Genomic DNA, 11,875 nt, shown 5'->3' with positions numbered 1-11,875 from the left:
TGTGCCAAGAAGAAAACAAACTCCAAGTGGAGTATCTTTGGTGCTCAACATTTTCTCGAGAATAGATTGATGCTGTCAGGAGCAATCGTGTCTCATGTCAACAGAACCCTAAGTTATTTATATGCCATGTTCTACAGATCCTTGAAGTGGTTGGAATATTACCTATCGAGGCAGAATACAATCTCTATGTATCTAAAGAACCTAATTAATCTGACTATACATATAACAAACACGAATAACTATAGACCTATAATACTTAATACCTGTATAACTTAAAGACTAAGACTTCATGTCAGAATATTAAATAATCTGTAAACAGATGTACAGAAAATGAGGACAATGACTTAAAAATGTAAACAATGTATAAGTATCTTGATCAGAGGTAGGACTAGATAATGCAATATGAAAAGAGATCCTAAAAATTATATCAATATACAAAATGTCTTAAACAGAGGTAGAAACATGCATGCATATAATATAACAAAATAACTTTGCATAGGTATATAAATATTGTAAACAGAAATAACAAATATAATTTGAACTTGTATCAATATACAAAAACTATACCAATGTAAATTGTCCATAAATAATAGCTCAAAAGTATTCACTCTATTACCCAATATTATTATTATTAGTGTAAATAAGTTCACACTAAATTATCTATTATCCCATTCAATTTTTTCTTTCTTTTATCTATGGGCCTACATAGTTTCCACCCCAACCCTCTACCTTATACAATAACCAACCCCCAATGGTGTCCCCAGCCCTGAGGACAAACTTTGTTGGGAGAGAGGACACCAACTTCTAGAATTACTTCCAGCTGTCATGGGGGCAGTGTTCTTTTTATGGGATCCTGTAAAAGCAAAGCGATGGTTAAGTTTCAAGATTACTGTCTAGTATAGTTGCAAATGATTTCTGAGTAGTCAATAGGGTTTTCCCAAAGTTCTTATTTGGAGTTCTGGTCAGAAGGCAGAGTTATATGCTATTCTTATGGTACTAAGGGATTTTAAAGAACTTCTCAATATAGTTACTGATTCACAATATGCAGAAAGAATTGTCTTGCATATTGAAACCACTGAATGTATACAGATGATATAATTGACTTCATTATTCATTCAGGTACAAGACATAATCAGGAATAGGCTTTGTCCCATATACATAACACATATCCATCCAATCCCATATGGGTCTGCCAGGTCCTCTAGTACAAAGTAACGCAGAAATTGATTGGAAGTGTGCTGAAGGCCTAGAATTTCATAAAAAACATCATGTCAATAGCAAAGGTTTAAAGAGTTTCCTATTACATGACAACAAGCTAAGGAGATTATAAAGAGATGTCCTACTTGCTCTTTCTATAATCAAACACCATTGCTTGCAGGGAGTAATCCTAAGGGTACTCAAAGGAATGAGATGGATGTGTTTCACTTTACAGAGTTTGGAAAATTAAAATATGTATACCACACCATAGACACTTATTCAGATTTTCAATGGGCAACTGCCTTGGGCTCAGAAAAAAACTGACTCAGTAACCATGCATTTATTAGAAATTGTGGCCATCGTGGATATTCCTGCACAAATAAAGACAGACAATGGTCCGGCATATGTATCTAAGAAAATAAAACAGTTTTTTTGCTTGTTATAATATAAAGCATATTACAGGTATACCAAACAATCTTACAGGTCAGGCAGTCATAGAAAGGTCAAATTGAACTATAAAGGATATGCTAAACAAACAGAAAGGAATGGAAAATACCCCCAGAAATAAATTGCATAATGCCTTATTAACCTTGAATTTTTTAATGCTAATGAGAAAGGAACAGCAGCAGCAGAGACACTGGATAATAGAAAAAAACTTCTGAATTAAATCAACCAGTGTATTTCAAGGATGTGTTGACCTCAGAATGGAAACCAGGAGATGTACTATGTTCTCTGTGTAGCCCTAGCTGTCTTGGAACTAGTTCTTGTAAACAAGGAGGGCCTCAGACTCACAGATCTGCCTGATTCTGCCTCTGCTGGGATTAAAGGCATGCACCACCATCATCTGGCTCCATTCAGCTTTTATTAGACCAATCAGGTGCCTTAGGCAGGCAAAGCAACACATCTTTTTTTTTAAGATTTATTTATTATGTATAGTATTCTGTCTGCAAGTATGCCTGAAGGCCAGAAGAAGGCCAGAAGAGGCACAGACCTCATACAGATGGTTGTGAGCCACCACGTGGTTGCTGGGAATTGAACTCAGGACTTTTGGAAGAGCAGCCAGTGCTCTTAACCTCTCCTCATGAGCCATCTCCTCAGACCCAAAGCAACACATCTTTACATTGTTAAACATATGCAGCTTAAACAAATATAACACATCTTTGCCTAATTAAGCAAATATTCAACAACATATTAAATGTCTTATTTTCCCACCTGACATACCAAATGTTCTGTAGTTACATCTAGCAGGCTCCCATCATTATTGCAGAATTATTACTGCAGAAGGAAAAGGGATCAAAATCTCTGTAAATTGTTGTGGGATAATTTATAACACTTTGAACACCAGTATTGTGTTGTTTATTGGAAAAACCTGTTTCTAATTGTGGTGTGGCTCATTCCTAGCACACATTTGTGGGATATTAGTTTAAGATGTGTTACATTCGTTTATGCTGTGGAAAATTTGTTTAATGATGCAAAAATGTGTTGGATTATGTTTCATTTGTTTAACTCTGTAAAGCTGTGTTACTTTGCTTGTCTAAAACACCTAATTGGACTAACAAAGAGATGAACAGTCAATAGCTAGGCAGGAGAGAGAAATGGGTGGGGCTGGCAGGCAGAGAGAATAGATAGGAGGAGAATTCTAGGGAAGAAGAGGGAGGAATGAGAAAAGGGGGAGTGGGGACCACCAGTGGCCAACCACCCAGCCACGACTAGCCAAGGAGTAAGAATGAAAGAAAGGAAGCCAGGCGGTGGTGGCGCACGCCTTTAATCCCAGCACTCGGGAGGCAGAGGCAGGCAGATCTCTGTGAGTTCGAGACCAGCCTGGTCTACAAGAGCTAGCTCCAGGACAGGCTCTAAAGCTGCAGAGAAACCCTGTCTTGAAACCCCCCCCCCAAAAAAAAGAATGAAAGAAAGGTATACAGAATAAAAGTAAAATCCCAGAGGCAAAGGTGGATAGGATAATTTAAGAGATAAGCCAAGCTAAGGCTGGGCATTCGTAAGTAAGACTAAGACTTCGTGTATTTATTTGGGAGCTGGGTAGCAGACCCTCAAACAATAAAAAAAAAACCAAAAATAACTACACACATCTTTAAGAGTATTCTGTTTATTTTAAACAGGATTAAATAAAAGCAACATCCCATAGTTAAGAGGCAGAGCAAGCAACCCGTTGACAGGAAGTAACCATAGAGAGTAAGAGGGAGTTAGGAAGATGGAGAGAAATACAGGAAGTAGAAGGGAGGAACATTGAGTTTGAGGAATTTTGTTGGAGAAAGCATAGGAGAAAGCTCTCTTTCTGGAGCATTGGAGGAGGCAGAAGGTCATCCGGGTTCTTTCTCTGCCTCTCTGAGTTAGCAGATTTTCACCCCAGCATCTGGTCCCTGAGTCTTTATTGGTAAAATTGAATGATTGATGTTTTGTTTAAAAACAACAGTAAACTAAATTGTGTCACAGGTTAGGCGAGTGATACATTCCCAGAGTACAATGCAAGTCTGTTGCTGCCATTGCCAACTGCAAGTTTTTTTTTTTTAAACTTTTTTACTCTTTTGACCCTTTGCTCTTTTGGGGGGTACTGATACCCAGCTCCCAAATAAATCACATGGAGACTTATTCTTTCTTACAAAAGCCCAATCCTAGCTTGGCTTATTTGTAGCCAGCTTTTCTTAAATTATCCTGTCTATTTTTTGCCTCTGGTCTTTTACCTTTTTCTATTTTTGAATTTCTTTCTTTACTTCTTACTCTGTGGCTTGCGTGTAGCTGGGTGTCTAGTCCCTGGAGTCCTCCTCTCCTTCTCTTTTTGATCCTTGATTTTTCTTCCCAGATTTCTCCTCCTATTTATTCTTTCTGCCTGCCAGGCCCACCTATCTTTTCTCCTGCCTTACTATTGGCCGTTTAGCTCTTTATTAGACCAATCAGGTGTTTTAGGCAGGCAAAGTAGCACAGCTTCACATAGTTAAACAAATGCACCAGAAAAGAATGCAACATGCTGCCGGGCGATGGTGGCACATGCCTTTAATCCCAGCACTCGGGAGGCAGAGGCAGGCGGATCTCTGTGAGTTCGAGACCAGCCTGGTCTACAGAGCGAGTTCCAGGACAGGCTCCAAAGCCACATAGAAATCCTGTCTTGAAAAACCAAAAAAAAAAAAAAAAAAAAAAAGAATGCAACATGCTGGGCAGTGGAGGCTCATTCCTTTAATCCCAGCACTTGTGAGACAGAGGCAGGCGGATCTCTGTGAATTTGAGGCCAGCCTGGTCTAAAAAGAGAGTTTCAGGACAGCCAGGGCTATTATGCAGAGAAACCCTGTTTCAAAAAACAAAAGAATGCAACATGTCTTTGCATCATTAAACAAATGTTCCACAGCATAAATGAATGTAACACATCTTAAAATAATCTTCTGCACCAGCCAACTAAAAGCAGACTGTTCCTCATCAACATTATAGACAGAGATGGAGGAAAAAAATCAATTACCAAGAGCTATGTGAATTTGCTCAGTAGTGGCACAGCGGCTGCCATTGGAGTCACCTTGGTGAATTTCAAATAAAGAGAGATGGTTCCGCAGATAAGAGCACTGGCTGCTCTTCCAGAGAGCCTGGGGTGGACTCCCAGCACCCACATTGCCTCTCGTAATCATCTGTGACTCCAATTTGAGGGGACTCTGATGACCCCTTTTGGTCTTCAGGGGCACTGCAGCCACATGGGGCATAGATACACATATATACCCATACATATAAAACTATTTTTAAAAGGATGATAGTAATAATCCAGTTATTTGCCAGCTTCCACGCACACCAAATGGGAGTGTAATGAATGGGGCAGGTTCAAATTCACATCCTCAGTTCTGTGACTGGTAGCACTCATCTTCCCAATCCCTGCAGGGAATTTAAAACCCCCTTCTGGCCTTAGCTGGTACCAGGCACACTCATGGTGCCCATACACACACATAGGCAAAACACTCATACTTATAAAATTAATATATCTAAAATTTAAAAACTGGGTTCAATTGACAAACTTTCTTACCCATTTGTAAATTTTTTAAAAAAAATATTTATTTATTTATTTATTATGTATACAATATTCTGTCTGTGTGTATACCTGCAGGCCAGAAGAGGGTACCAGACCCCATTACAGATGGTTGTGAGCCACCATGTGGTTGCTGGGAATTGAACTCAGGACCTTTGGAAGAGCGGGTAGTGCTCTTAACCTCTGAGCCATCTCTCCAGCCCCCCATTTGTAAAATTTTTAAATTTTATTTTATTCTCTCTCTCTCTCTCTCTCTCTCTCTCTCTCTCTCTCTCTCTCTCTCTCTCTGTGTGTGTGTGTGTGTGTGTGTGTAAATTAGAGACCAACTTTCGAGAGTTGGTTCTTTCCTACTGTGTAGGCATATGTTTCTTTTCTGCAGCCACTCTCAAATAATCACTCAGAGGCTTAATATTAATTACAAATGCTCGGCTGATAGCTCAGGCTTGTTAAAACTGACTCTTACACTTAAATTAACCCATATTTCTTAACTATGCTTTGACAAGTGGCTTGGTACCTTTTCTCAGTAAGGTGTGCCATCTTCCTGTGTCTGCCACTGACTCTCTCACTCAGCTCTTCATTCCTGTGTCTCAGTTTAGTTGTCCTGCCTAACTTTATCCTGCCTTGCTATAGGCCAATCAGCTTATTTATTAATCAATGAGAGTAATACACATTCACAGTGTACAGAAGGATTATTCCACAGCGCTACCGTGTGGGCTACAGGGACTGACCTGAGCACCTTTACCTGTTGAGCCTTCGTTGGCTTACACATTTTAAAATAGCAGTTTGAAAAATAATATATTCAGACCATCGAACTTCATACTGAATGGGTGACTAAAACAGTAAGTGAAGTCTATCTCAATGAAGATGTCAACTTTTATACAAATGTGTAACACTGAACAATATCAGAAAGTGCCAGTGGGCTGGCAAGATGTCTCAGCGGGTAAAAGTGCTTGCCACCACAGAGAAGCCCTGTCTTGAACCCCACCCCCCACCAAAAAAAGCGCTCACCACACAAGCCTGACGTACACATACCTACACACACAAATAAATCTCAAAGAAGAAAAGTTAACCACACAAAGCAAAGTCTGGGAAGATGGCTCAGTCAATAAGTACTATTTGTTGTGTAAGAATGTTGACCTAATTCTAGTTCCCATCATCCACACAAAAGCTGGATGCCTAGTGCATACGTGTAACTTCAACATTGGGGGAAGAGACTGGCAATCCGTAGAACTCACAGAACAGCCAGTCTCGTTAAATCAGTGTGCCCCAGGTTTAGTACAGATCTTGTTTCAAAAGATAAGATGTGAGCTGGGTGGTGGTGGTGATGCACACCTTTAATCCCAGCACTCGGGAGGCACAGGAAGGCAGATCTCAGTGAGTTTGGGGCCAGCCTGGTCTACAAAGCAAGTTTCAGGACATCCAGAGCTGTTACACAGAGAAAGCCTGTCTTGAAAAAACAAAGTTGTGAGGCCAGCAAGATGGCTCAACTCATAAATACCCTTGCGGCCAGTCCTGATAATCTAAGTTTGATCTCTGGAACCCTCATGGTGGATAGAGAGAACTGTGTCTTCCAAGTTGTCCTCAATCTCCATCCATGCATGACCACACATGTACCAGGCTTTTCCTTTTGGGCTACCAACCAGCTCCCAAATCAGGAATGCTCGGCTTAGCTTAGGCTCATTTCTGGCTGGCTCTTTTACTTAAATTACCCTGTTCCTCTTTGTCTACCTTTTTGCCTTGGGGCTTTTTACTTTTCTTTCCTTCTGTATATCTTACTTCACTGCTTCTCATGTCTGGCTGCCTGGTGGCTGCCTGGCTTCTTGCCCAGGTTGTGCCCCCCTCTTTCTTCTCATTCTCTTCTCTCTTCTTTCATTCTTTTCTTTCCTAGATAGTCTCTTGTCTGCCCGCCAGCCCCACCTTTCCTTCTCCTGCCTAGTTATCGAATGTTCAGCTTTTTATTTTATCAATCAGGTGCCGTAGGTAGGCAAGGTGAAACAAATGCAACCCATCTTTACATAATTAGACACACATCCTGACATCATTAAACAAATGTGGCACAAAAGTAACACACCTTTACACAGCTAATTTGTTTATTCTGCAGCATAAACCAATCTAACACATTGTTGTCCAGTTAAAATAACATTCTACAACATATACAGATACACACACATACTTAAAATAAACGAAATGTAGTAATTTGGAAGGGTTGTGAAACCACTTCATTCAGAGGCTTGGGGAAGGGCTGAAGAGGTCCACATGATTTGATGTCTTCAGCAGGGCAGATCCTTGAGGCGTCCTCATTGCTAAAATCTGTAACTTTGGAGGGGGGTGGATAGGTGCTGCTGAGCATTGAACCCAGGGCGTAGGCAAGCTCTCTATCACAGGCCTACATACCCTGTGTCTCCCCGATTTCCTTCTCTCTTCCCTCTCTCTTCTACTCTCCTTCCTCTCCCCCTCCTCTTTCTTTCCTAGGCCCCTCTCTCCAGGGTCTAGCTTAAATGACCCTGTAGGCTTTGATGGCTCTTGCCACCCCCTAAGGCCTTGGCCATCAGGCCCAACTCCACTCAGCTTTAAAAAAATAAACAGTATAATGGGCACCCCTTTAATCTCAATGCTCAGTAGGCTGAGACAGGTGGATCTCTGTGAGTTCAAGGCCACTCCAGTTTACTTAGCAAGTTTCAGGTCAGCTCTAGTGCTATATAGTGAGACCCTATTTGAAAAAAAAAAGTACAATCATTATTTCTATTCTACTGTTCTGGAGAACACCTGTGTGTGTGTGTGTGTGTGTGTGTCTTCATGTGTGGTGTGCATACACATGTGTGCACGTGCATGTGGAGGCCGGAGGTTGACATTGTGGAACCTTTCTTCAGTCACTCTCCAACTTTTTATTTCAGTTTTACACAAATAGATTGTGTACACACTTAACCGTATGGAACAATAAACTTATTTACCTTCCCATAAACACCAACACTCTACCTCTTAAAAACCAGTTACAGCCAGGAGTGGTGGCGCACTCCTTTAATCCCAGACACAGAGGCAGAGGCAAGCAGATCTCTTTGAGTTCAGGTTCAGTCTGACCTGCATAGTGAATTCCTCTGTGGACACGAAACTGGTTTCTAAGATGCGGTGCCCAGGCTCGACCAGCCTCCAGAGGCTGACCAGGATGCTCGTGGGGACACCGGGAAGACCCAACCTTGGGTCCCAGGGATGTCCAGGTCTACAGATCGTTTTCTCAAACGATCCCCCCCCCCCTTTCCGGAGCCAATCGCAGTACAGCTGCCCCTGGCGGTGACAACCAATCATCTGTCGCTGCGAGGACTCACAGAGAAGGCATTGAGGCAGCAGGTGGCAGGTATTTTTTGAAGGCCTCTCCCCACACACACAATAGAAATGAGCACCAACCCTCCTGACGCGGCCATTGTGTTTTAAGGGAAAATGGGGCGCTGCATTTGCAAATGGGCAGTGGAAGTCTGAAAGCCGCCATATTTGCCCAGCGGCAGAAATGGCGCCTCAGTGCCGTCAATGGCAACTGAAGCCAGGCCGTCGCCATGTTTTCTGAAGGCATCTTCCGGCTTCCTTCACCCGAGTCGTGTCTCTACGAGCGGCTGTGAACTATGGAGCCTCCCTATTCTCCACTGGAGCCCTGCAGTCCTCCGCGGTCACACGCAGCCCACTTTGTCCTGCTCCAGGCGGGGCCGATCGTGACCAAGGGGCGTGGCAAGGGCGTGGTTTCCCGGGGAAGCCGAGGCCGGAAGCCGGAGGCTGGGACGGCCAAGCCGCTGCCCCGGCAGGAACCCCGATGGCGCCACCCCCGGCCCCGCTGCTGTTGCCGATGCCCGGAGAGATCTGGTCTGGTTTCAGGAAGCCTGAGCTCGTGAGCTTCGCGGACGTGGCCGTGTACTTCTCCCCGCAGGAGTGGGGGTGTTTGCGGCCCGCGCAGAGAGCCCTGTACCGGGAGGTGATGCGCGAGACCTACGGCCTCATGGGCGCGCTCGGTGAGGCCCCGGGTCAGAGCCCCGCCCCCCATCCTCCTCGGGGCTTCAGAGGGGAGATGCTGTAGACAGACCAACCAAGTGGATCGCGAGCCCTAATCCCTCACTTTTCCACCAGCAGCATCAGTTACCTTCCATTCCCAGGGCTTCCTCGGGAGTCTCCATTCAGGCAAGAACAACGCAAACCCTGCCCAGGTTGATTTGAGCCTGAATTCCGAGGAGGTGCCCTCACCCTAGTGGGATGCTATCTGCCCGGGCCAGTCGCTCAGGCCAGCACGTGACCCCTGTTCTCTCTCAGGGTTCCCGGGCCCCAAACCAGCTCTCATCTCTTGGATGGAACAGGAGAGTGAGGCATGGAGCCCCGCCGCCCAGGATCCTGCGGAGAGGGAAAGCCTGAGAGGAACTCCGAGAGGTGAGGGATTGACCCAAGTCTTCCTGCATCTTGTTTGTCAGGGGTTTCTTCTCTAGTAAAGCTTTCTTTCAGATTCATCATCCCTGCGTCCCTACAGAATTTCAAGAGTCAACATGCGTCAGACACTAAAGGAAAGAAAGCCGACCTGTGAGAGTTTTGGAAACTCGGGAGATGTTAAGAGCAGAATAGAAGAATCCAGAGCCCAAAGAAGTTTTAGATTTCCAGATGTTTTGTTAGATACTGCTCATTTTTCCTTTTTAAAAACCAACTAAGGCTGGTCGTGGTGACACACGCCTTTGCCTTGAATCCCAGCACTTTTGGGGCAAAGGCAGGTGGATTTGAGACCAATCAAGGCTACATATAGTGAGACCTTGTCTCATTTACGTCTCCCCCATCCTAAAATGTCTCTAAAAATCGAACTGGTTTCAGGTCTGCCTATTCTGTTTCTCAAGGCCAAGTGTTACATGAGAAAAAAAGCCTGTATAACTATATAATGACAGCTTGGCTCATCTGCCATCGCTACCTTGAATCGAATACATCTGAAGCAAATATGGTGCCTCACCTATAAAAGTACCACTGTACCAACAACAGCAACCATCCCAAAACACAAAATGCAACAGTAACTGTTTATCGAGCATTTACTAAGTCATCAACAAGCACGATGTATTTAATCCTCCCAACAACCCAGTGAAGTTAAGAAGCCATTATTTTCCTGTTTGACATTTAAAGAGAAATTTTAACTGTTTGATGTTCAACAAAGCCTTTGTGTTAGTCCCTGGGCAGTATATTGTGGCACCACCTGGGCAAAAGCTAGGGGCATCTATGCAAAAGTGTTACGTTTTATTGAGACTTGTTTCTTAAAGAGTTACTTCTATTATTTTTCATTACATGTAAATGTATGTGTCTGCACGTGGGTGTGTTCACATTGCAGCTGCCCAAAGAGGCCAGCGGCGTGGCATTGCCTGGTGCTGAAGTCATAGGTGGGTTGTGAGCTGCCTGATGTGGGTTCTGGGAACAAAACTCAGGTCCTCTGGAGAGGAGCAAGCGCTTTTAACCACTGAGCCATCTCTCCAGATCCTGCTTTGTTTTATTTTTGTTGTGTTGATTTTCCTTTTTAAGACAGGTAAGGCTGGCCTGGAACTTGCTATTTAGATAAGGTTGTTCTCACATTCACAGAGATCTACCTGCCTCTACCTCCACAGTGCTAGGGTTAAAGACCAGCAGCCACCATACCCTACTATTCCGTTTTTGGTTTCTGAGACAAGGTCTCACTATGTAGGCCTTGCTGGCCTCAAACTCATGGCTGTCTTCCTGCCTCAGCTTTTCCAAATGCTGAGATTACTTCCCTAGTGAGATTTTGTGTGTGTGTGTGTGTGTTGTTGTTGTTGTTTCTTTGTTTATCGAGACAGTTTCTCTGTGTAACAGCCCTGGCTATCCTGGAACTAGCTCTTGTAGACCAGGCTGGTCTCGAACTCACAGAGATCCGCCTTCCTCTGCCTCCTGAGTACTGGGATTAAAGGCGTGAGCCACCACTGCCTGGCTTCCGAGTGAGATTTTTTAAATGTAATTAATTTGTTTCCCAGGAGACACTTCAAATGAGAAGGAGCAGGGCCCCACGGAAGAAACCAAGAGACTGGCAGAGACTCCTCCTGCTCAGTTGCAATCTAAAGAGGTGGTTCAACAAAAGACTTATTCTATGGCTACCAAGTCCTCTGCAGGGGTACAGCTACCTCCCAAAGCTGCCTCAGGCCAGGCAGCAGGTACAGAGCTTCCTGCCCAGGTACCCAGCACAGATGGGAAGGCCAGCCAGCGACGCCATGTGTGCGTGGACTGTGGGCGCCGCTTTGCCTACCCTTCTTTGCTGATCAGCCACCGGCGCATGCACACGGGTGAGCGACCCTTCCCCTGCCCAGAGTGCGGCATGCGCTTCAAGAGGAAGTTTGCGGTGGAAGCGCACCAATGGAGCCACCGTTCCTGTTCCGGGGGTCGCCGTGGCCGTAGGCCTGGGATCCGGGCTGTGCCTGGAGCCCCAGTCCAAGGTGACCGGGATCCGCCAGTGCTCTTTCGGCACTATCCAGACATCTTTGAGGAGTGTGGGTGAGCTGCATCCGGAGCAGAGGATGAACTCGGCTCTAAGAACCGAGGGAGTCATGACTTGGGAAATGAAATTGAGAACTTTGACATTTCTCAAGGATCCCTTGTAAGACTGTGAAAAGTGCCTGTAAAGACTGCTGTAGATTAAACCTGACACCTGCC

The 11,875-nt window shown here is 44.3% G+C and overlaps 1 protein-coding gene across 1 annotated transcript; it reads left to right on the top strand.

Annotated features, from left to right (window-relative positions):
• Positions 1-8,524: 8,524 nt before the first annotated feature.
• Positions 8,525-11,875, top strand: Znf688 (zinc finger protein 688). Its single transcript, XM_042054966.1, has 3 exons — positions 8,525-9,210; positions 9,506-9,619; positions 11,203-11,875. The coding sequence occupies exons 1-3, from the start codon at positions 9,015-9,017 to the stop codon at positions 11,718-11,720; spliced, it is 828 nt and encodes a 275-aa protein (XP_041910900.1). The 5' UTR covers positions 8,525-9,014; the 3' UTR covers positions 11,721-11,875.

This window comes from Arvicola amphibius, chromosome 1 (genome assembly GCF_903992535.2).
Source record: "Arvicola amphibius chromosome 1, mArvAmp1.2, whole genome shotgun sequence".
Lineage (NCBI taxonomy): Eukaryota > Metazoa > Chordata > Mammalia > Rodentia > Cricetidae > Arvicola > Arvicola amphibius.
The sequence above is the reverse complement of the archived record's forward strand: the minus strand, read 5'-3'. Positions and strand labels throughout refer to the sequence as shown.

Bases quoted from the DNA above. Each gene is read 5' to 3' on its own strand.
- Znf688 (XM_042054966.1), top strand. From the start codon at position 9,015: ATGGCGCCACCCCCGGCCCCGCTGCTGTTGCCGATGCCCGGAGAGATC. The intron at 9,211-9,505 runs GTGAGGCCCCGG...GTTCTCTCTCAG, and splicing joins CGGCCTCATGGGCGCGCTCG to GGTTCCCGGGCCCCAAACCA. The intron at 9,620-11,202 runs GTGAGGGATTGA...TTTGTTTCCCAG, and splicing joins CCTGAGAGGAACTCCGAGAG to GAGACACTTCAAATGAGAAG.